This window comes from Salvelinus fontinalis, chromosome 1 (assembly GCF_029448725.1).
Source record: "Salvelinus fontinalis isolate EN_2023a chromosome 1, ASM2944872v1, whole genome shotgun sequence".
NCBI classification, from domain to species: domain Eukaryota; kingdom Metazoa; phylum Chordata; class Actinopteri; order Salmoniformes; family Salmonidae; genus Salvelinus; species Salvelinus fontinalis.
Window position 1 is genome coordinate 34,437,978 of NC_074665.1, and position 22,400 is coordinate 34,460,377.

The 22,400-nt window shown below is 42.6% G+C and overlaps 2 protein-coding genes across 5 annotated transcripts in view; one reads left to right on the plus strand and one right to left on the minus strand.

Moving 5' to 3' along the window:
• LOC129853571 (SEC23-interacting protein-like) lies at positions 1–13,982 on the minus strand. Of its 4 annotated transcripts, none has more exons than XM_055919774.1 (17): positions 13,651–13,982; positions 8,779–9,299; positions 8,459–8,669; positions 7,745–7,938; positions 7,355–7,444; positions 6,874–7,084; positions 6,489–6,630; positions 5,907–6,115; positions 5,315–5,415; positions 5,052–5,210; positions 4,497–4,592; positions 4,095–4,262; positions 1,980–2,135; positions 1,583–1,685; positions 1,265–1,453; positions 996–1,158; positions 1–610 (listed from the first exon to the last, which is right to left on the minus strand). In XM_055919774.1, exons 1-17 carry the CDS (start codon positions 13,781–13,783, stop codon positions 529–531), a joined length of 2,928 nt encoding a protein of 975 aa, XP_055775749.1. In that variant the 5' UTR covers positions 13,784–13,982; the 3' UTR covers positions 1–528. The 4 variants fall into 4 exon arrangements, with proteins under 4 accessions (XP_055775749.1, XP_055775730.1, XP_055775740.1 ...); XM_055919755.1 differs by having other exon boundaries at positions 996–1,164; positions 13,651–13,981; XM_055919765.1 differs by having other exon boundaries at positions 5,052–5,213; positions 13,651–13,981.
• LOC129853597 (mini-chromosome maintenance complex-binding protein-like) overlaps positions 13,137–22,400 on the plus strand; it is a 14,965-nt gene continuing 5,701 nt past the window's right edge. Inside the window, exon 1 of the mRNA XM_055919793.1 lies at positions 13,137–13,357. Within this exon, the coding sequence (XP_055775768.1) occupies positions 13,319–13,357 (39 nt within the window). The 5' untranslated portion in view covers positions 13,137–13,318. The remainder of the gene's footprint in view (positions 13,358–22,400) is intronic.

The following is a 22,400-nucleotide window of genomic DNA, read 5'->3' on the forward strand; positions in this document are numbered from 1 at the left end:
TAATGTGAAAGTAAAATGGTTTATTTTACAACTATTTTTAAACTAAATAAACCTGAGGTAAATATTTAATTTGCAGTTATGCGATTTCTCTTGTAAATGTTACATTTGGTGATTCCATAGTGTTCAGCAAGCAAACTCCATGCAAACCTCACAAGTTCTAGAAGTTAGGCTATACAAATGTAATTTCAAACAAGTGGTTTTGGAATCCACTAACTTGATCTAGTTAATTTAAGACAAATGGTATATTACAAGCGTATTCATCTTCATACAATAGACTATGAGACTATACAATAAAGGAAAATTAATATTAACAAAGAAGCAAATATAAAATTAAAAACATTTACATGGCCAAACCTGATGGGGAGATAAACATTATGAGGGTTTTTGAAAGGTTTATTATTCACTCTAATCAACCTGGTGGAACCAGCCTGATAGCTGTGTTCACCATTCCATTTAACTTACGTGCAGTGAAAGAGAATGGAAAATGTAGCAACCAGGCTGGTTCTACCAGGCTACCAATCTATTGCATCAGTGTAGAATCTGTTCTGGGTATATCCCCATGGTCATGTAAATCTCTTTTAGGAGTAGTAGGGCTGTGTCTTCGGACTCCCTGCAAAAAGAAAGGCACAAATAAATATGAATGACTACAAACTGAATTATTTGTCAAACAGAATACATCAACTTAAAATAGATCCGCTGTGTAGATAAGACAAACAATCCAAGCTATAGAGTGGGTTTCAGCCTCAGATTCAAAACTCTTAAGCAGTAGACTCAAAACCGGCATTAGTGGTTATTGAGAATAAAACATCATATGGCAAAATTTTAATCATGCTGAAGCTACAAACAACCACACACAAGTATAACCTCGTGTGGAGCACCCAAGAGGCAGAATGATATGAGTGGCTGATCCAGCCAAGGCCCACATTAAAAGTATTCAACAGTGCACAGTCACCATTTCCACCCTAATGTAAAAGTGCCAGAACCGATATTCATACCAGTAGCACAGGTGACTCTGCAGGGCGAAAAGGTATTCGTTGAAGCTCTCGATGGGCTTCTCCTGTAGGACATAGTCGATGCGGTTCCCCCCGTTCAGCATTCCTATTTTCATCTGGGCCTCCTCTTCTCTCAGCAGCTCAGGACTCTCCACTATCCTGTGTTCTGCAACTAACCAAAGTTTTTACAAGTTAACACCCTCCCCCACATACAAATAAACCAAAATACCAATATTTCATTACTTATTTAATCACTGTGCCCTTATGCTCACCGTCGCTGTGTGCATGCTTCTCCTCCTCCTCCTTGATCTGATTGGCTACCATGGCGAGCTCGGCCGCCAGCTGGGCGTTGGAGGTGTGAGCGCGGGCAAAGTCGTTGAGGGTCTGCCAGGCACTCCTCACGGAGCTGATGAAGCCGTGCTTGAGGTCCGAACCCATGCGGGACAGACTCTCCTTCAGCTCTGCCATACACAAACAATCCATCATGTAAACCCCTCACAGTCATTATCCTAAAACAAATTACCAATGGTTGACAATGGTAGGGTAAGAAATAGAAGGATCTGAGGATAAAATAGCCAGTAGTTCCATACCAAGATGCAGCCTCTTCCTCCCTTTGTGATGTGGAATCAGAACAGGTTTCAAGTCCAAGTCTGGCAAGATCATGGGCTCAATCCTGTAAGCAACTGGGTCCAGCTAAAACAAACATTTTAACATTTAGAACAAAAAACAACAATTTGATTACACCCTTGCATATGAATGAATGTACAGTATTTGCTACCCTGGTCTACTTTAATGAAACACATTGGCATTAACCATGTCACAGCTCAATCAAATGCATTTATGAAGTAATTTGTATGTAAACAGTTGTCAAAGTGCTTTATAGCTGACAGTGTATGTCATCACATACAGTATGTCATCACATACAGTATGTCATCTGCATGCACACCCATACTCCAGGAAAGATATATCTGGGAAAGATTGGCTAACCGGATGGTAAATGTTGAAGAATCCCTTGCAGGTGGGTAGCTGGTAGTTTTCCTCGATCTTCTTCAGCCCTCGCACTGTGAGGAACATCCCTATGGGAGATCCCAGGGCAAAGAAATTCACCGGTTCAAAGTCCAGAGTGTGGTACACAACAGACACCTATGGAGCAGAACACCAACACCAGACAAGACAGTGCTTTTAGATAACTACACTGAACAATATAAAACAGACATCCAACAATTTCAAAGATTCTACTGAGTTAGTTCATATAAGGAAATCAATAAATGTAAATAAATGAATTATGCCCTAATTTATGGATTTTACATGACTATGAATACAGATATGCATTTCTTGGTCACAGATAACTTAAAAAAAAAAAGTAGGGGCAATCAGAAAACCAGTCAGTATCTGGTGTGACCACCGTTTGCCTCATGCAGAGCAACATCTCCTTCGCATAGAGTTGATCAGGCTGTTGATTGTGGCCTGTGAAATGTTGTCCCACTCTTCTTCAATGGCTGTGCGAAGTTGCAGGATATTGGTGGGTGTCTGGTGAGGGGAAGTCTGTCTGGTGAGTATGCTGACCATGGAAGAACTGGGACATTTTCAGCTTTCAGGTTGTTGGATCGATTCCCCGAGCTGACAAGGTAAAAATCTGTCGTTCTGCCCCTGATCAAGGCAGTTAACCTAATGTTCCCTGGGCGCCGAAGACATGGATGTCGATTAAGGCAGCCCCCCGCACCTCTCTGATTCAGAGCTAAATGCAGAAGACATTTCAGTTGAAGGCATTCAGTTGTACAACTGACTACGTATCCCCCCCTTTCTATTACCATGCTGAAACATGAGGTGATGGCAGCGGATGAATGACACGACAATGGACTTAGGATCTCGTCATGGTATTGCTGTGCATTTAAATTGCCATCGATAAAATGCAATTGTTGTTCGTTGTCCGTAGCTTATGCCTGCCCATATCATAACCCCACTGCCACAATGTTGACATCAGCAAACCGCTCGCCCATATGACGTCCTCAGTTTCATCAGCTGTCCGGGTGGCTGGTCTCAGACGATCCTGCCGGTGAAGAAGCCAGATGCGGAGGTCCTGGGCTGTTGTGGTTACACGTGGTCTGCGGTTGTGAGGCCGATTGGCCATACTGCCAAATTCTCTAAAACAACGTTGGAGGCAGCTTATGGTAGAGAAATGAACATTAAAATATCTGGCAACAGCTCTGGTGGACATTCCTGCAGTTAGCATGCCAATTGCACCCTCCCTCAATGTAATGATCATGCTGTTTAATCAGCTTCTTGATATGTCACATGGGTCAGGTGGATGGATTATCTTGGCAAAGGAGAAACACTCACTAACAGGGATGTAAACAAATGTATGCACAAAATTTGAGAAAATTCTATTTTTGTGGGTATGGAAAATTTCTGGGATCATTTTAGCTCATGAAACACTTATCATGTTGCGTTCATATTTTTGTTCAGTGTACTTTAGAGCCACACACACACCACATAATCTTTTCATGGCCAGGTATCCCTTGGGAAAGAGGTCTTCTGATCTCAATGGGACTTCCTGGATAAATAAGGGTTAAATAAAAAATGTAATGCTTTGAGGGAAAAAGATGTGTCCTAATGAAAATGTATGCTTATGCATGACATAACAGAAAGGCTGTAGACTAACATCATTAGGTCAGGATTCTGATCAACGGTAACCTGCCTTAGCTTTTGTTTAGGCGTGTCGGAGGTGTAACTGCGTTAGAGCTGTCAAATCGGTGAGCATCTTCTCTTGTGGTCACTGTTACGAAACCACACCTGTCCTTATATCCCACCCGCGTTAGAAGTTCAGAACGAGAAAGTGTAGGCTATATAGAAATAATAACACTGATCATTAAATTAAAGCGATTTATATTAGTCTAATCGAGGTGTAGATTACATTACACATTCCAGTGTTCGAACGTGTAACGCGGCTGCATGGGATTTCTACAAATGCATCTTGGTGCATCCAATGGCAATGTCTGCAATACGTAAAACCAGGAGCCGCTTGAGGATTTGACAGCTCTAACGCAGTTACACCTTCGACACCGCTGATCTGATTGAATCCTGACAGAGGTTGAGGTTTACCTGTCCAGTGCCAACATCAAAGTAGTTGTAATCGACATGGACAGAGGAGTAAGTCCCGCCAACAGGAAGCTTCGTGGTGCCTGGCCCTGGGAGGGGCTCGCTTGATTGGGCAGGGACAACCTCTTGACTGGCCACTTTAACTTCTGCTGCCTTCTTCTCTTGTGCTACCTGACAAAAGGAGTCCGAAGATTGAAGGCACATGAACACACGATTATGTTTAGTTGTCACCGTTTTAACCATCACTGGATCGTTGTTCAGTAGGGCACACTGTAGCGAAACATTTAGCAATAGAAAACAGAACTTTGTATTCTAAGTTCAGGTAGCACCGCCCCGTTTCAAAACATTTTCTTCCTATTGAACACAGCCCTGGTGTCTGAGCGAAAAAGACAATTAAATGATCACCTGCTTAATTGCTCTTTCTTTGACAAACTTGGCTATTTTCTTCCTTGGCCCCAATGGAATGCTCATCTCTTTCAGGTCCTCAACTGTGCACATAAGCTAACAGAATATAGGAGAGAGGAAATTAGATTGCAACCACTGACTCTATGATATGGTCTAGGGAGTCATTGCAATATATTATTGAATCATTTAATTTCGGTTCCTGGGACATTTCACTCAAAAGTCAGTTATTTTCAGACCTCATATGTTGTTCTGTTCAGATAAGCCCATACCAATTTGTTTTGTAGATCCAGCTATATCCATATAGCCACGATCAAAAATGAAAAGATAAGCATAGTAAATAATATTTTCCATTCATTTGGGGTAGGAATCATGATTGATTTAGGCATAAAGCTGGATCTACACAACCAATGGCGTGACTCACCTAGACATTTGAGATCTGAAAACATCTGTCAAATGTTTTATTTTAGAGTGTAATGTCTCTTTAATAGTGTGATAAGTATTGAAAGTAAATATCAATAACTGTATGGGTTCATGACAAGCAAGGATGGTTCTTACAAAAGATTCAAGGTCAATCTTCTCCTGTTCTAAAGTGCTCTGGTACTCAGACAGGCCCAGATGTTCCAAAGCAGAAGAAAGATCGACAAAATCCTCCCCTTCCTCTTTAGGCTCCTCCTCCACAGCAGCATGTGAAGTAGCAACAGCAGGGGAAGCCACCTGCTTTAAGGAGAAGTGGGAAACTCTAGGTTATACTACTATTGTTACACTCTGTCACCTAAATAATGAAATAAACAATAGTTGGATAGTTATGGACCCACTACCTGTTTGGTGTCTGCAGGGTGGCCCCCATTAGCAGTTGGCATGGTTTGCAAAGGTAAGCCATTCTTCTGGTTTGACAGCAAGTCGAAAAGTATGAGAGAACCTGCAAACAAACATTCAGAGAGACAGGTTTGTCCAAATCTTTCTCACATGATTAAGCTAAAAGTATGAACACTTGGGGATGCTTTCCCGGACCCAGATTAATGCTGCGTTTAGATGGTATGAGGCAGACGGCAAACCGGATGTCATTGTTTTCAATGAAGGCACAATGGTAAATTCCGTCAGCCGCCACGGTAGATGGGACTTGCCGCCAGAGTTCAAATCTTTCAACTTTTGTCATCTGCTGTACCGTTGTTTCTACCGGATGTTGATTTGCACTGATCGCTTACTGAAATCCCCATAGCAATGCATACCATTGTGCTAGCTTGCTTTTGCCGTCACCCTCTTTCTTGTCCCGCTATGTCGACTGGTATGACGGGTTTTGCGTCCCCCTAAACACAGCACAAGCCTAGTCCTGGCCTAAAAAACACAAAGGTTTTTAATCCAGGACTAGGCTTTATCTGGGTCTGGAAAAGTGTCCCTTGGTGTTTGTACCTAAACTATGTCCGGATACTGAAATGTCTCCTGTGAAGTCTGGGTTCCGCTGCAAGAACAGGGCATAGATCCTGTTAATCTCCAGGGCGACTGTGTCCATGATGGTCTGGCAGTAGGTGGGGCTGTTGTAGAACAGCACATCTAGGAGGGTCTCGTTAGTGAAGTGACGCAGACGACCTGTGCTGGGCAGGGTGATCTTCTTTATCCTCCTAAAACAACAGTAGGAAATTGATTGAGTCAGAGAGATTAGCCTGTCTGAAAACTTTACTAGACATCAAATCCTTGCTTCCTCCATCCTTGTTTCCTCAATTCCTTTCAAGGCACATTGGAGGAGAGGATCTAAGGTCCCTCCCTTGGACCTCTTCCTTCAATGAACTTTGAGAGAAATTGAGGAAATGAGGACAAAGGAAGCATTAGCGAGGTTGACAGCTAGTAACATTTTGTGACACAGCCATTTGTACAAGCTTGCCACTCAGGTCAGCACAGATGTTTTGTTCTACAATATAATTTCCCTATCCCACAAAGAACAGGCCCTATTCCCAAGTGTATGAACGTGCTCAAATTCCATTAGTGTCTCCTCACTTGTCCACCCCTGTGGCATCCCCATGCAGGGCCGTGTGCCACCGAACAGGAAGGAACTCCACTCGGCTGATGACATGCTCGTCCTGCGCCTTCTTAAAGTGACTCTGCAGCAGCTTCAGCGATACACTCCGGAAGTCATCCACTGTGAACACAAGGAACACACATTTGTAATACTCTATCTGAGGTAGTATGGAGTACTAAATGGATATTCAACACAATGACATTCAATAAACGCTATTAATTATTGCTGGGCATAGTAAACAACAACATAACAGGAAGAACATAGCATGACATATACCATTCAGGACATAAACAAGCACATCCATAATACAATATTATTATAGCTCTGGGAAATATAGAGGCTATATGGAGAAATCACACATACCACACTCCACCATGCTCCTGAACCTCAGGTCACAGACTGGACCGATGCCATGCACCATGAACACCAAGTGATCCACCTGAGGGAGCTCCCCATCGGGAACTTCGTCATGGTCATCATCGATGCCCCTCTTGACCACCCTGGGTCTGGTCTGTCCATCCTGGGTCGTACCCCACTCATCTGGCATGTCGGAGGGCTGGAATTGTACTATCACCTGTTGAAAGACATAAAAAGGCATTTTCACAAACTAGAAATACAGTCATGTTTGGGTCTGCAAACAAAGTCCACTCAAAACCATGATGTTATTTTTCCTTACGGTCTTGATCAGTGTTCACAATTGGTAACTAATGGTGCTTGTTTTAATGAATTCCAAAGAACAAAACAAGTTATGAATAAGTTACTACTTTGTGATTACCATGTTACCATGTAATGTTAGTAAACACTTGGTAATTCTGCACCGTAAAATTAAGGCCTACCAACATACCTTTGGATTGTGCATGACAATGGTTTCCCCTGATGGGAACTCCAGCCGACGGTGCCATTGATTGGTTGACACAGCTTTCTTATATTCTCCCTACATAGAGAAGACAGCCAATCAAACAAAGCTCAGACATAACAGTCACCTATCAGTCCACTCTCAGGGATAAAACCCAACACACCACATGGTCAGCTGTATTATAATTTGGGTAACAGTGAGACAAAACCTGGCTATTGTTCATTAGGGCACACTGTAGTAAAAGATAGCAAAACTTTTGCAATGGAAAACAAACAAGCGTTTTCAGAAGTACATCCCTTTTTATGACCATTTTCCTTCATAATGAACATGACCCTGGTCAATACAAGGTCCTGTTTTTTTTTTAACGATGCGACAAACCTCTAGCTTCTCGCTGAACTCCTCTGAGTAGGGGATGAAGCGGCTGTCTGAGTCTCCCTTGTAGAACCAGGTGCAGCGCCGCACCTCTGTAGGTTCCTCCTCCCAGAATATAGCTGTTCGTATGCGGTCATAGAGCTGCACATCGTAGCGCCCTCCGTCTGTGCACACAATCACGTTCTCAGGGTCCGGTTGCACTAGAGGAGAATATTTTTTTTATAGTCTTTGTCTCACAGATATTTGCTTTACGTACCAGAAAATGCAGTGCAACAGGAAAAGATTCACGACAAAAGAGTTCAAATCAAAGTTTATTTGTCACGTGCGCCGAATACAACAGGTGTAGACCTTAGTAAAATGCTTACTTACAGGCTCTAACCAATAGTGCAAAAAAGGTGTTAGGTGAACAATAGGTAAGTAAAGAAATAAAACAACAGTAAAAAGACATATGCTTGACAACATACAATTTTATGAAAAACAAAAAATAACAGACTCACGAGATGATCAGGTTTCTGTGAGTGTACATAAATTAGGGTCGTGTTTATTAGTGCATGCAACGGATAATGTTTCAAAACATTTTGAAATGCTAGCTGCACTGTTTAACCAGACAGCTTTAACAAATTGCTCGGCCTAAATAAACAAGAGAGCAATGCAGAGTCAACTTGGATAACTATACTATGAATGGCTCTAATGTAGTAGAAATCAGATCCTTCATCTCACCTGAATTATAGATCTCCTCCAGCTGAATGGAGTCCAGGATACTGAAGGGAAGCCAGGCGCTCTTGGACTCCACTTGTTTGCAGAAGAACCAGTGAGGCTGAACAGCCTCGTACACGTTGTATTGCATCATTTGATTGGCTGGGACCAGTGCTCCAGCCGTGGCGGTGTGTTGGGCCATAGGGGGAGGCACATGATTCTGTGTGGGGGAGGGCTGAAGGGAGAGTAAAGACATATATATATATTAGCCTGATTGTCAGGCAATAAATAGCAAGATAAAACAGTGAATGCTAACACTCTATCAGAGTGGAGTTGTTGTTTACCTTTGTGAATGTGGAGGGTGCCGATTGGAATGTTGGAGCTGGAGAGCCCACAGTGTACGGATTTTGCTGCGGCGGTGGAAGGAATAGCGACTGGACCTCTGGAGCTGGCATATAGGGTTTGGTTCTGCTGCTGAGGGGTGTGTGACGGTACGGATTATAACTCTGATCGGGGGCTTGTGGAGGGGGTGGGGTCACTGTGCTAGGGGGAGGAGTGTAGCTTCCCATGGGTTTCTGATGAACACCAGTGCCAAATGGCTGTGGCACAGCAGGGTTGGAGTTGATTAGTGGGACAGGGGGTGTTGGGGCCATGCTAGCAACACCGGGAACAGAAGTTGTTCCCGATGTCGCGAGGGATACTGAGAGTGACGCTGGTGGTGGACATGCCGGCTGATGACCGATGGAGGCAAATGGGTCACCACTGTTCACGGGACTGGAGAAGTAGCTAAACGTGGATGGTGCTGGGGCATTTCCAGAGGCCTGGCCAAGAAAGCTGTCTTCTTCTCCGACATCTGCAGTATCATCTTGGAAAAACAGAAAATTTGAGCAACTGAGTTACTGCAGTAGATTTGAACAGTACATTCATTCTAAATGTGCGCAATGTCAACAATCCAATGTGAATCCACCCTTTGAGAAACTCAACTGACTAATTAACTACAGACAAACAAGGGTTCTGTTGATACGACAGTTCTGTTGACCTGACACTGCTGTAGATAGCTGAGGAACGCTGAACTAAATTATCTTATATCGAGGCGTTTTGATAACTGGTCTCACGATTTGCTAGCACCAACATTGAGTCACCATAACTCAATACTTATATATACACACAGCTCTGGAAAAATTAAGAGACCATTGCAAAATTATCAGTTTCTCTGGTTTTACTATTTATAGGTATGTGTTAGGGTAAAATTAATATTTCTGTTTTATTCTACAAAACTACTGACAACATTTCTCCCAAATAAAAATATTGTCATTTAGAGCATTTATTTGCAGAAAATGACAACTGGTCAAAATAACAAAAAAGATAGTGTTGTCAGACCTTGAAAAATGCAAAGAAAATAAGTTCATATTCATTTTTAAACAACACAATACTGATGTTTTAACTTAGGAAGAGTACAGAAATCAATATTTGGTGGAATAACCCTGATTTTCAATCACAGCTTTAATGTGTCTTGTCATGCCAGTCTTTTCCATTGATGTTGGGTGACTATGCCACTCCTGGCACAGAAATTCAATCAGCTCAGCTTTGTTTGATGGCTTGTCTTGATCTGGTGGTCCTCCATCCACACCTTGATTGACCTGGCTGTGTGGCATGGAGCATTGTCCTGGTGGAAAAAACAATCCTCAGAGTTGGGGAACATTGCCAGAGCAGAAGGAAGCAAGATTTCTTCCAGGACAACCTTGTACGTGGCTTGATTCATGCGTCCTTCACAAAGACAAATCTGCCCGATTCCCGCCTTGCTGAAGCACCCCCAGATCATCACCGATCCTCCGCCAAATTTCACAGTGGGTGCGAGACCTGGAGAGGCCTACAAGCCACAGTGTCTCGCACCCACTGTGAAATTTGGTGGAAGATCGTTTACAAATTTTTTTTTTTGTATGTTGGCTATTTAGAAATTGTAGAAGATTAGCCAAGTCAGTTGAATGAGAGAGAGAGACAACTGAAAACTGTATTGAAGAAAGATGCACCAGATAAACCAACTAATTTTAAATCTTCAATGTCTCAGACTCCATTCTTCTCACCCTACCCTATCCAGGTCCCAAGGTTTAAGAGGGTGCACTACATCATGTGTGTTGTGGTTTTTCAGTTTGAACTAAAGGGGTTTAAGAGGGTACTAGGCCTATACTTTAACATTGCAGAGCAAGTAGTCAACGTTGCATTATTGAGTACCATAAATTACTATGCTTTTGGTCACTTTACCCGAAAAACAGTGGGACACAGGCCCTCATCATACAATGTAAACAACTACCATGCTTACATGTTTTACTACATGCTGCTAATACAAAACCATGGTATTTTTTTCTTTGTACTACCATGGTTAATTTGGGTACCATGGTAGCTAGTACTTTTTTTTTTAAATGGCATGATTTTTTTAGCAGGTAAATACCATGGTACTGGTGTAAATACCATGGTATTTTCCTGCCATGGTAGTGACACCAAAAAATAATCTTTGTACTTCCATGGTACATTTTTGTAAGGGTCTTCACAGTCACCACTGTTCCATAAGGTGTACCTTTATATGTTTTTTTAAATCTGATTTTGCGACTTGCATGAGTTAGTTACTTGATGCGGAATAGAGTTCATGTAGTACTGTGCGCCTCCCATTGTCTTTTCTGGACTTGGGAACTGTGAAGAGACCACTGGTTGCATGTCTTGTGTGGTATGCATGAGTGTCTGAGCTGTGTGCTAGTAGTTTAAACAAACAGCTCGGTGCACAGAGCTCCTGTAAATGTGTATATTTTTTGTTGATTTTGATAACGTTTTGTTTTTATTGCATATATCTGGCGTTTTTGAGCCACAGATCTGCAGATTGACTGACAGGTTAATACTTTTTGGCTTGGCTAGCTAGCTTTTGTTTGAAAAATGTATCTGGACACAGTACCATCTTTTTTGTTTCACCTGATCTTTTGAGAACATAATTTGAGTAGTGGCATAAAGCGTGAGAATGGGAGATAGAGGAATACAGCGTTGCTGAGTGAGAGGACTTGTAGAGAGGACGACTGACTATTATTCTGAACTTTGTGTGGTGACCTTTCTGACGCCCAGAGCTGCTGAGGCGTCACCCAAGTGGTGCTACACAGAGTGGAAGAGAAGTCCAGTAAATGTAAGACTTAGGCTGGTTCCCAGACTTCCCCTCTACAAGATCATCAGCAGACTCCATCATCATCTACCATCCTCTGTCCAGCTCTCTCCACTAAAATCAAGCTTTATTTCTACATCACATTTCAGACATGGAATGCAGAAGAAAGAAGAAAGAAAAACTAGGGAAAAAAACTAGGAACATTTACTACACAACAAGCATTAGAGGATACAAAACTAAAGAATAACAATAAAAACTGAATGACTAAAAAGCAACCTATGGAAAGAAAGCTAAAAAGGTGTGTTTTAAGATCTCTTTTAAATAAGTCCAGTTTCAGCTCCCTTCAGGTTTTTCTGGTAGGCTATTCCAGATGCTGGGGGCATAGTACCTAAAGGCTGCCTCTCTATGCCTCAGTTCAAGCCATGAACAGACCCTCTCCATCTTCGGAGGATGCAGCTTTCAAAGATTTGACCCGTCACGAAATATTGCTTTTTAGTTTTTTTTGCTCTTGAAGCACTTTGAGATTCTACAAAAAGTGCTATAGAAATGTAATAAATTATTATCATTCAACATGTCAATACATTTCACAAATACATGTAGAGATGAAAACAATCTCTCCTTTGAGAGCTAAACGATCCTCAGCTAAGCTGTAGCAACTGTTATATTCTACTTATTTACCAAGCTATTAAAACAATTCCCAAAGAAATGTCCTGATATCTAATACATTGCAGAGATTTATTCACAAGTTTAAAATATGTTATGGGCTTGTGGACAGCTAGCTCTCAAACTCTAGGCGGCATTCTACCAACAGTTCTCAGCCAGCTTCGCAGCCGACTACTACCTCATGTGAACTACTACTTCTTCGATGAGGTTTAACGGCAGTTGGCATCCAATAAATGTTGCATTACCGCCACCTACTAGACTGGAGTACAACTCCCTTGTACTTTTTTTTTCTCAAGCAAATACCCTACCATCTAACACTACACTCATTTATTTTTATAATAATAAAATAACCACTATTTACATCTATTTGGTCCTACCTCAGGTCTACAACCTGAAAGGATGGAACACCACCACTTAACACACCCTGTAAGTCTTCTGATGTCAAGTCTCACACACCCAAATACCTCTCTGAAGCTGCCACCACATCCTCTATTTTCTACAACTTAGGTACCATCTCTGCAAGTACAGTTGATAATCATTGCTATAAATGCAAAAAATCCAATCTTACTGAAACACATCACTTGTTGGCCTATCCCTCTGTAGTGGTACATATCTACTATTCACACCACTCCTCTCAGGATCCCTCCCCCTTGACCCATCTACTTTCTTCACTGCTTCAGCATATGACAATTTCTGCACTACTCTAACCCTGGAAACCTCAACCTGCCTCTCTCGCACAGGACATGTCTGATCCCCAGCCCCATGGGCACCCCTACAATTAACCACTACTTTCCCCAATGTTACAGATTCCTTTGTCTCACGTCATGTGAACTACAATCCCCACGCTGCATTTGAACGTTTCGAAACGTCAATAATCAGCGAGAAAGAATCCTTAAAATAAAAAATATACACTTACTGTACCAGTTTTGCACAGATCAATACTGCTATGGGCGCCTCCATCCAACGAAACGACACTTACGCTACACCAGGGTTAAGGTTACACACAGGTGTTCAGAACATGCTAAATAGCTAATTAGCACAGGTGGTCTCCTCTTTTTCCGTAAACAAGCGGTGTAAACATGGAAATATGGCCGTGTGGGAACACTAACCATATCAAGGTGTGTATCAATTTACCCTTTTGTTTTTTTAATTTATTTGTCGCTTATTTGAAAGGTAAGGTTCCAAAACTGTACCGCCAGCGATGCATGTTCAGACCGAGCGTCGGGGATCTTAACCATTCCTGCAAAAGACGCCTTTGTCCAATGACTCTTATGAGTAATGTAACTGAGAGTCACGCATGATCAAGGGCTAGTTGACAGCTAACTAACTAATAGTTAGTTGGCTAGCTAGCTGTCATGTTAGTCATTGAATTCCTAGGGGCCCTGCTGTGCCTGGCTTGGCGTTATCTTACCTCCTGATAACACCGCTGGACCACTGGCCTGGCTGACAGGTATGACAGGTAAATTGAAGTTGAACTCCGGTGCCGCAGAAAACAGTAAATTTGCGCTGGATTTCGGCACATTATTGGTTTTCCTATCAGCCATTTTCACCCCAAATTACACGTAGCAAAGCTTATTTTACTGCCGGAGCAGCATCATTTCACAACCCGGACGTCAGACGTAGTTCTCAGTGCTGGCGTTTGCACAAATTCCCTGATCTGTTATACAAGTGATAAACTCAAGCCAAAAACAGTACAACTACGTGGTCAAGCGTTCCTCGTTAAGTCGGTGCTGAATCTCCGCAAGTTCTTTGCCGTCTTGAAGGACCGGGTACGGGAATAAATATATGAGTAAGATTCAGTGCTGCCATCTACTGCTGTGGCTGAGGTACTGTATATATATATTTTTAAAGGTTAACACAATGTTTCTGATTGACTTTACTCTCCAGTCGACAGCCAACATTATTAACAGAATACTTATTTAAAATGCAATAAAATTAAATATATTCTCGAAAATATCCCCAAAATGGTCTAATATCTAGTGACGCAGTTTTCCCGCCACTGTGAACCAGTGAGGTATAACCCGGCCCAGGAGAGAGCGAGTCGAGGGATAAAGTTATTGAGGAATAATTATTTATATTTTCTGTACTTTGTTTCATCAGCCCTCCAAAGGATTTACTGGTAAACAATGCCTTCGTCTCATGATTGGATAAACAACCCCTTGAGCGTTGTCAATGGGATGTTTGGTAAGCAAACAAATGCTGTGGAGTGGTGCTAACGAGAATATGTTGGTTCGGGAATTTAGCTAGTTAGCTAGCCACCTCAACAGCTAACTAATGTTAGCTAGCATCTAAGGATTGGACCCTTTTAAAAATGTTTTTTTTTACATTTCGCCTAAAATGACATACCCAAATATAACTACCTGTAGTTCTGGACCTGAAGCAAGGATATGTATATTCTTGATACTATAAGGGATTTGCGTCAATTCAAATCTGGTATCAGGACAAAATGTGATTCAGAGTCACCGAATATACTTAAGTATTTTTATAAAACTCAAGCGATAAATGGTAAATGCAATTTTCATATATACGGGTTCACTGTAACACCTCTTAGGGTAGAACAGGGAACTGGCAGGATGTACGTAAACAGCTGTTCTTATACTGTGATAGGCCAACAGACGGGTTAGAACTGTCTATCACATTCGAGGCTGAGCGTGGTTTAAACTTGCTCAGCCTATCGCCGGCGCTCAGGCTGGTCCCAGCCTCTTGGCGCTCCTTGGTGTCCGGCGCTGTTGCTGTGTAGATTACGCTCCCACACCCTGGAGACTGAGGTCAGACAGTTCTGTAACATTGTTTGAGCTATTTGCACCTATATAGAAAGCATATTGTTCTCGCTCAAGGTTAACCACAGCTTCTCAGCACACTATCTGGGGCAAAATGTTACTTTCCGCACACACACACAGACACCCAGGCCAACAGTTGCTAATATTATATCACATGTGATATAGTATTGGGTTATAGTGCAATAAACACAGATCCTCACAATACCATTTGAAAGGAAACACTTGGATGTTTGTAGAAATGTGAAATTAATGTAGGAGAATATAACACATTAGATCTGGTAAAAGGAAACAAACTTTAAAAAAACATGCGTTTTCTATAAAAAATGTTGTTCCATCTTTGAAATGCAAGAGAAAGGCCATACTTTAACTTCTTGAGAATACAGGGGATGCTGTTTTCGCATTAGCATAATTTCCTCTACAGATTAAACTGCCTCTTATTCAATTATTGCTCTTACTATATGCATATAATTAATACCATTGGATAGAAAACAATCTATAGTTTCTAAAACCGTTTCAATTTTGTCTCTGAGTGAAACAGAAGTCATTTGACAGCACTTTCCCTGACCAAGAAGAAGAATGCAAGATGTGTATGCTCGCTTCAACGCTCTGCCTATATATGGTCACGCCACCTATGATCCGAAACACACTTCATTCGTCTTCCTCTGGGTGTCAAGAGGACGTCAGAGGAGAATTTTTTTGTTTATCTTGTACTGACGTGAAATAAGACCTATTTCTTTGGCGTGACCGACAACTTCCGGTTCTCTGAATCGCGCGATTTGGAGGTGCGATTGTCTACTGTTTTGCTGCCGTTACAGATGAAAACTATCTCCGTCTCGAAGTTTGTTTGATACATGTGACCATATCATCTTAATGTATGTTTTTTCAATATAGTTTAATCAGATTATTTGAATTTTTTCGGGAGTTTTGCCGTGTTCCGTTCTGTGACTTTTTTTACTTTGGCCAATCGACCAGTACATATGCTAAATGAAGAGGGAAAGTTGCCATTATGAATGGATTGAACGACTCATCAGGACTAAGGACACCTTGATCAACATTCTGATGAAAGATCAGCAATAGTAAGACCCAATTTACGATGTTATTTCATAAATCTGTCGTGCATGTGAACTGGTCGGGGGCGCCCAGCTGGTTCTGGCTGGCGTGGCTATGCTAATTTAGCGCTACATTTTGTTTTCGCTATAAAACATTTAATAAATCAGAAATATTGTTTGGATTCACCAGATGTTGGGCTTTCAATATCTGTACGCTGTGTATTTTTTCTGAAATGTTTTAAGACAAGTAATTAGTTATATGACATTGGTCTCTGTAATTGTTCTGGCTGTGTCGGCACTATTTCAGATTGCAGCTGCAATGTAGAACTGTGATTTATACCTGAAAAATGCACATTTAAAAAAAAAAAACTATGCTATACCATAAATATGTTATCAGACAGTCATCTTATGAAGTTGTTTCTTGGTTAGTGGCTATATATTTTTTTATTTAGTCGAATTAGTGATAGCTACTGACGCAGGAAAAAACTGTTGGAGTAAAAAAATTGTGTCTTTTGCTAACGTGTTTAGCTAATAGATTTACATATTGTGTCTTCCCTGTAAAACATTATACAAATCTGAAATGGTGGCTTTATTCACAGGATCTGTATCTTTCATTAGGTGTCTTGGACTTGTGATTTAATGATATTTAGATGCTACTATTTAATTGTGACGCTATGCTAGCGATGCTAATCAGTGTGGGGGGGGGGTGGGGGGTGCTCCCGGACCCGGGGTAGGTGCTCGGTAGAGGATACTTTAAGATATGAGTCTAGGTGTAATTTAGAATTACAATTACTGTACAATATTTTGTATCTAATCTGTCAGGAGTTTGCCCAAATGTGACGAATTGGTCAGTTGATACAAGTACGTAACTATAGAGAACATACAAAAATGCTATGGTGATTTAAAAAAAAGTTTACACACTCCCAGGAATGACATACATGATGGATCATTAGCTTGTACACTCACTTTCACACATCTAGATGGTGGGGTGGGTGTGGAGCCAGAGACTGCAGTGGGGTCAAACTGTAGACCCCAGTTCTTACATTTGAACATACAAATGGATTTCATCAAACAAAATTATGCTACATTTTTTTATATCTGGGACCAAATCAGAGCAAGATTACTGAATGTAAGTACATTATTTACCTTCAGAGGTGAATGTATCAAACCAGTTTTTTTGTTGTTGTGCACCTTCCTCAAACAATAGCATGCTATTTTTTTCACTGTAATAGCTACTGTTAATTGGACACTGCAGTTAGAGAAACAAGAACTTAAGCTTTATGCCCATATTAGACATGTCCTATTAGATATATCCTGGAAAGTTGGCTGTTGTATACAACTTCATTCTAGTCTCATTAGCACACGTTAGCAACAACCGTCCAGGTTGAGGAACAACGATCCCGCAGAGGCTAGCTAGTGAGTGCAAACCACAGTAAGCTAGCTAGGCGGTTGATTTTTTTTTTTTCTAGGTAAACAGACTAATAAGGCATATCAGAGTAAACAAACGTATCAGACTGGAATGAGTTACTGAATTTGCTTACATGGAATTGCTTTAGTCATGTTTCAATAAACACTGGTTAATTGAGAGTTAATTCATATTTAGTGGTAATTCTCTGTATTGTGATAGTTGCTGTTGTTGCTCATGATTGGTCAATACACATTGTTTACATCTCCTCTTTACAACCATAACAGCCATGTGACTTTCTCCTGATCAGCATGCATAATGAGGATGTGGTTTCTCTGACCCGACCCTCTGTCCTGCAACCCAGAGCAACTCTAACCCAGAATGGGAAGCAAAAGTGTTGGAATACTTCAAAGAGCAGCTGAAAGAAAATGTGGCTTATACCTGGGTATGGACAGTTGAAATGTCACTGAAGAATGCAATTTATTCTCATTTGATTAACATTGGTAAATGTGAACTAGCAGCACACTAAACACCTAAATAAATAGAGTCCAGCACACCCTTCCTTTGTACATGTTTTCTGTGTGTTTGTTTTAATTTCGGGTTCCTTTGTTAAATGATGTTCCCCTACACTACTTGAAGCACCACAGCCTTGTGAAATTCCATTGTTTGGTCCAAGACATGTTTGATCCAGAGTTCTACATGGGAGTGTATGAGACTGTTGACCCCTCACCCAAGGCCAATGTAATACCTCTCACTCTTCCATTCCAATGGTACAGTAGCTGTGGAATGCACTATATTACACTGAAGCCTGCCGTCTGTGTTATCTGTGTAGACATTTGCCTGCGTGGGCATCTTCTGAGGAGACAGAGAAATTACGTTTAAAATAAATGTATTTCACCTAGCCCTGTGTAAATAATCAGTTTTAGTTCTTGTTTTGTAGATGGTACATTGTCAATGTACTTGTTGAAAGTGCATAGTCAATTTACTGTAATTGTTGAAAGTAAACTCAGCAAAAAAAGAAATGTCCTCTCACTGTCAACTGCGTTTATTTTCAGCAAACTTAACATGTGTAAATATTTGTATGAACATAACAGGATTCAACAACCGAGACATAAACTGAACAAGTTCCACAGACATGTGACCTAACAGAAATGGAATAATGTGTCCCTGAACAAAGGGGGAGTCAAAATCAAAAGTAACAGTCAGTATCTGGTGTGGCCACTAGCTGCATTAAGTACTGCAGTGCATCTCCTCCTCATGGACTGCACCAGATTTGCCAGTTCTTGCTGTGAGATGTTACCCCACTCTTCCACCAAGGCACCTGCAAGTTCCCGGACATTTCTGGGGAGAATGGCCCTAGCCCTCACCCTCCTATTCAACAGGTCCCAGACGTGCTCAATGGGATTGAGATCCGGGCTCTTCGCTGGCCATGGCAGAACACTGACATTCCTGTCTTGCAGGAAATCAAGCACAGAACAAGCAGTATGGCTGGTGGCATTGTCATGCTGGGGGGTCATGTCAGGATGAGCCTGCAGGAAGGGTACCACATGAGGGAGAAGGATGTCTTCCCTGTAACGCACAGCATTGAGATTGCCTGCAATGACAACAAGCTCAGTCCGATGATGCTGTGACACACCGCCCCAGACCATGACATACCCTCCACCTCCAAATTGATCCCACTCCAGAGTACAGGCCTCGGTGTAACGCTCATTCCTTTGACGATAAAAGCGAATCCGACCATCACCCCTGGTGAGACAAAACCGCGACTCGTCAGTGAAGGGCACTTTTTGCCAGTCCTGTCTGGTCCAGCGACGGTGGGTTTGTGCCCATAGGCAACATTGTGCCATGATGTCTGGTGAAGACCTGCCTTACAACATGCCTACAAGCCCTCAGTCCAGCATCTCTCAGCCTATTGCGGACAGTCTGAGCACTGATGGAGGGATTGTGCATTCCTGGTGTAACTCGGGCAGTTGTTGTTGCCATCCTGTACCTGTCCCGCAGGTGTGATGTTCGGATGTACCGATCTTGTGCTAGTGTTGTTACACGTGGTCTGCCACTGCGAGGACGATCAGCTGTCCGTTCTGTCTCCCTGTAACGCTGTCTTACAGGCTGACTACACCGCGACGCGAGCGTTGCAAAATACATTTTGAAATATATGTTCAATTATTGCACCCACACTGCTCACGAGCGTCTGCGAGGTCTAAAATTGAAATCAGGGGCTAAAATTGAAATCAGTTCTATTTCTGACGCAGATCGCGCTGCAAGTCCTGCCTCTCCCACCTTCTCATTGGTTTATAGGAGCAGGTACCCACGCGCCATCTCTTCATTGGTTATACCCACGTGGGTGACTGAAAGACAAACAAGGTCAGTGGCGGTAATGCACCTAATTTATGAAAGTTGGCAATCACAATATGAAGTCGAGAAGAAAAAGCCTGGAAGGAAGAGAGATGACTAGAAATGATTCAGTTGGCCGTTTTTATGTGTCGATTAATTGGCGGAGTAGAGGACCTTGTGCATTTCAGGTAAAATACCAACTCAATGTTTATATCTCAGGACAAATTAGCTAGCAACAGCAAGCTAGCTAAATAGGACAAATTGGCTAGCAAGTGCAAGTTAAATTGCCATAAATGTTTAATGCTTTTCGACCTGTCCCCAAATTAATATAATTGGTTAAGTTTGTTTTGATATTTTAATCTGCGTGTCGTGATCGCATTTGGTGTGGGGAGACAAAGTTAAATGTATGCATGATGGCGCACGAGCACAGCCGGTTTGGGTTCTGTGTTAGGAGTTTCACAGTACGGACATTGCAATTTATTGTCCTGGCCACATCTGCAGTCCTCATGCCTCCTTGCAGCATGCCTAAGGCACGTTCACGCAGATGAGCAGGGACCCTGGGCAACTTTCTTCTGGTGTTTTTCAGAGTCAGTAGAAAGGCCTCTTTAGTGTCCTAAGTTTTCAGAACTGTGACCTTAATTTATTTTCTCTGTAAGCTGTTAGTGTCTTAACGACCGTTCCACAGGTGCATGTTCATTAATTGTTTATGGTTCATTGAACAAGCATGGGAAACAGTGTTTAAACCCTTTACAATGAAGATCTGTGAAGTTAATTTGTAAAAATCCAAATATCTTTGAAAGACAGGGTTCTGAAAAAGGGCTGTTTCTTTTTTTTGCTGAGTTTGTGTGTATATGTATCCCCCCCAAAAGAGAGAATCCCCCCCCCCAAAAAAATATGTATATATTCCCCCCGAGTGTGTGTGTGTGTGTATACACACATAATCCCCCCCCCCCCCCCCCCACAAAAAATAAATATATTTTCCCCACAAAATATGAGGGATTGGAAATTATGCTGACAATTACATTGATGGAAGCAACAATCTATCCGCAATATTAAAGCTGATCTACCCCCTAAAAATATATATATAAAATCCTGTGTGAATTTAGGCCCATACTGTCAAGTGTTTGTGTTTGTTTCCAAGGATTATATATTTTGCTGCCTTGCCTGTGTTCTGTAACTAAACTGTATCAAAGGACTAGCCTATTTCTGTGTCAGAATATTAAAGTGATTCCAAAGATCCCACTCTGGCACTCACCAACTGCTCTGTTGACAGGTCTATGAGGGCTTGGACAGCTTCACATTGAACGACACCCTGGAGGTCTTTGGGATTCTCTCCATCAACCCACACAAAGCTCCCGTCGTTGCTGCTAGACCGCACAGAGTATGGCGACTCCAGAGGAACAGAGCCCACAACTTTCTGAATGCATTTTATTACTCCATATGTAACAGTCCGTCCCCTCGCCCCGGGCGCGAACCAGGGACCCTCTGCACACACAACAATCGTTACCCATCGCTCCACAAAAGATGCGGCCCTTGCAGAGCAAGGAGAACAACTACTTCAAACTCTTGAACGTGCCGTCCTTGGCCAGCTCTCCTGCTATCTCTCTCAGAATGACCTTCTTGATCCAAATCAGTCAGGTTTCAAGACTAGTCATTCAACTGAGACTGCTCTTCTCTGTGTCACGGAGGCGCTCCGCACTGCTAAAGCTAACTCTCTCTCCTCTGCTCTCATCCTTCTAGACCTATCGGCTGCCTTTGATACTGTGAACCATCAGATCCTCCTCTCCACCCTCTCCGAGCTGGGCATCTCCGGCGCGGCCCGCGCTTGGATTGCGTCCTACCTGACAGGTCGCTCCTACCAGGTGGCGTGGCGAGAATCTGTCTCCGCACCACGTGCTCTCACCACTGGTGTCCCCCAGGGCTCTGTTCTAGGCCCTCACCTATTCTCGCTATACACCAAGTCACTTGGCCCTGTCATATCCTCACATGGTCTCTCCTATCATTGCTATGCAGACGACACACAATTAATCTTCTCCTTTCCCCCCTCTGATAACCAGGTGGTGAATCGCATCTCTGCATGTCTGGCAGACATATCAGTGTGGATGACGGATCACCACCTCAAGCTGAACCTCGGCAAGACGGAGCTGCTCTTCCTCCCGGGGAAGGACTGCCCGTTCCATGATCTCGCCATCACGGTTGACAACTCCATTGTGTCCTCCTCCCAGAGTGCTAAGAACCTTGGCGTGATCCTGGACAACACCCTGTCGTTCTCAACTAACATCAAGGCGGTGACCCGTTCCTGTAGGTTCATGCTCTACAACATTCGCAGAGTACGACCCTGCCTCACGCAGGAAGCGGCGCAGGTCCTAATCCAGGCACTTGTCATCTCCCGTCTGGATTACTGCAACTCGCTGTTGGCTGGGCTCCCTGCCTGTGCCATTAAACCCCTACAACTCATCCAGAACGCCGCAGCCCGTCTGGTGTTCAACTTTCCCAAGTTCTCTCACGTCACCCCGCTCCTCCGCTCTCTCCACTGGCTTCCAGTTGAAGCTCGCATCCGCTACAAGACCATGGTGCTTGCCTACGGAGCTGT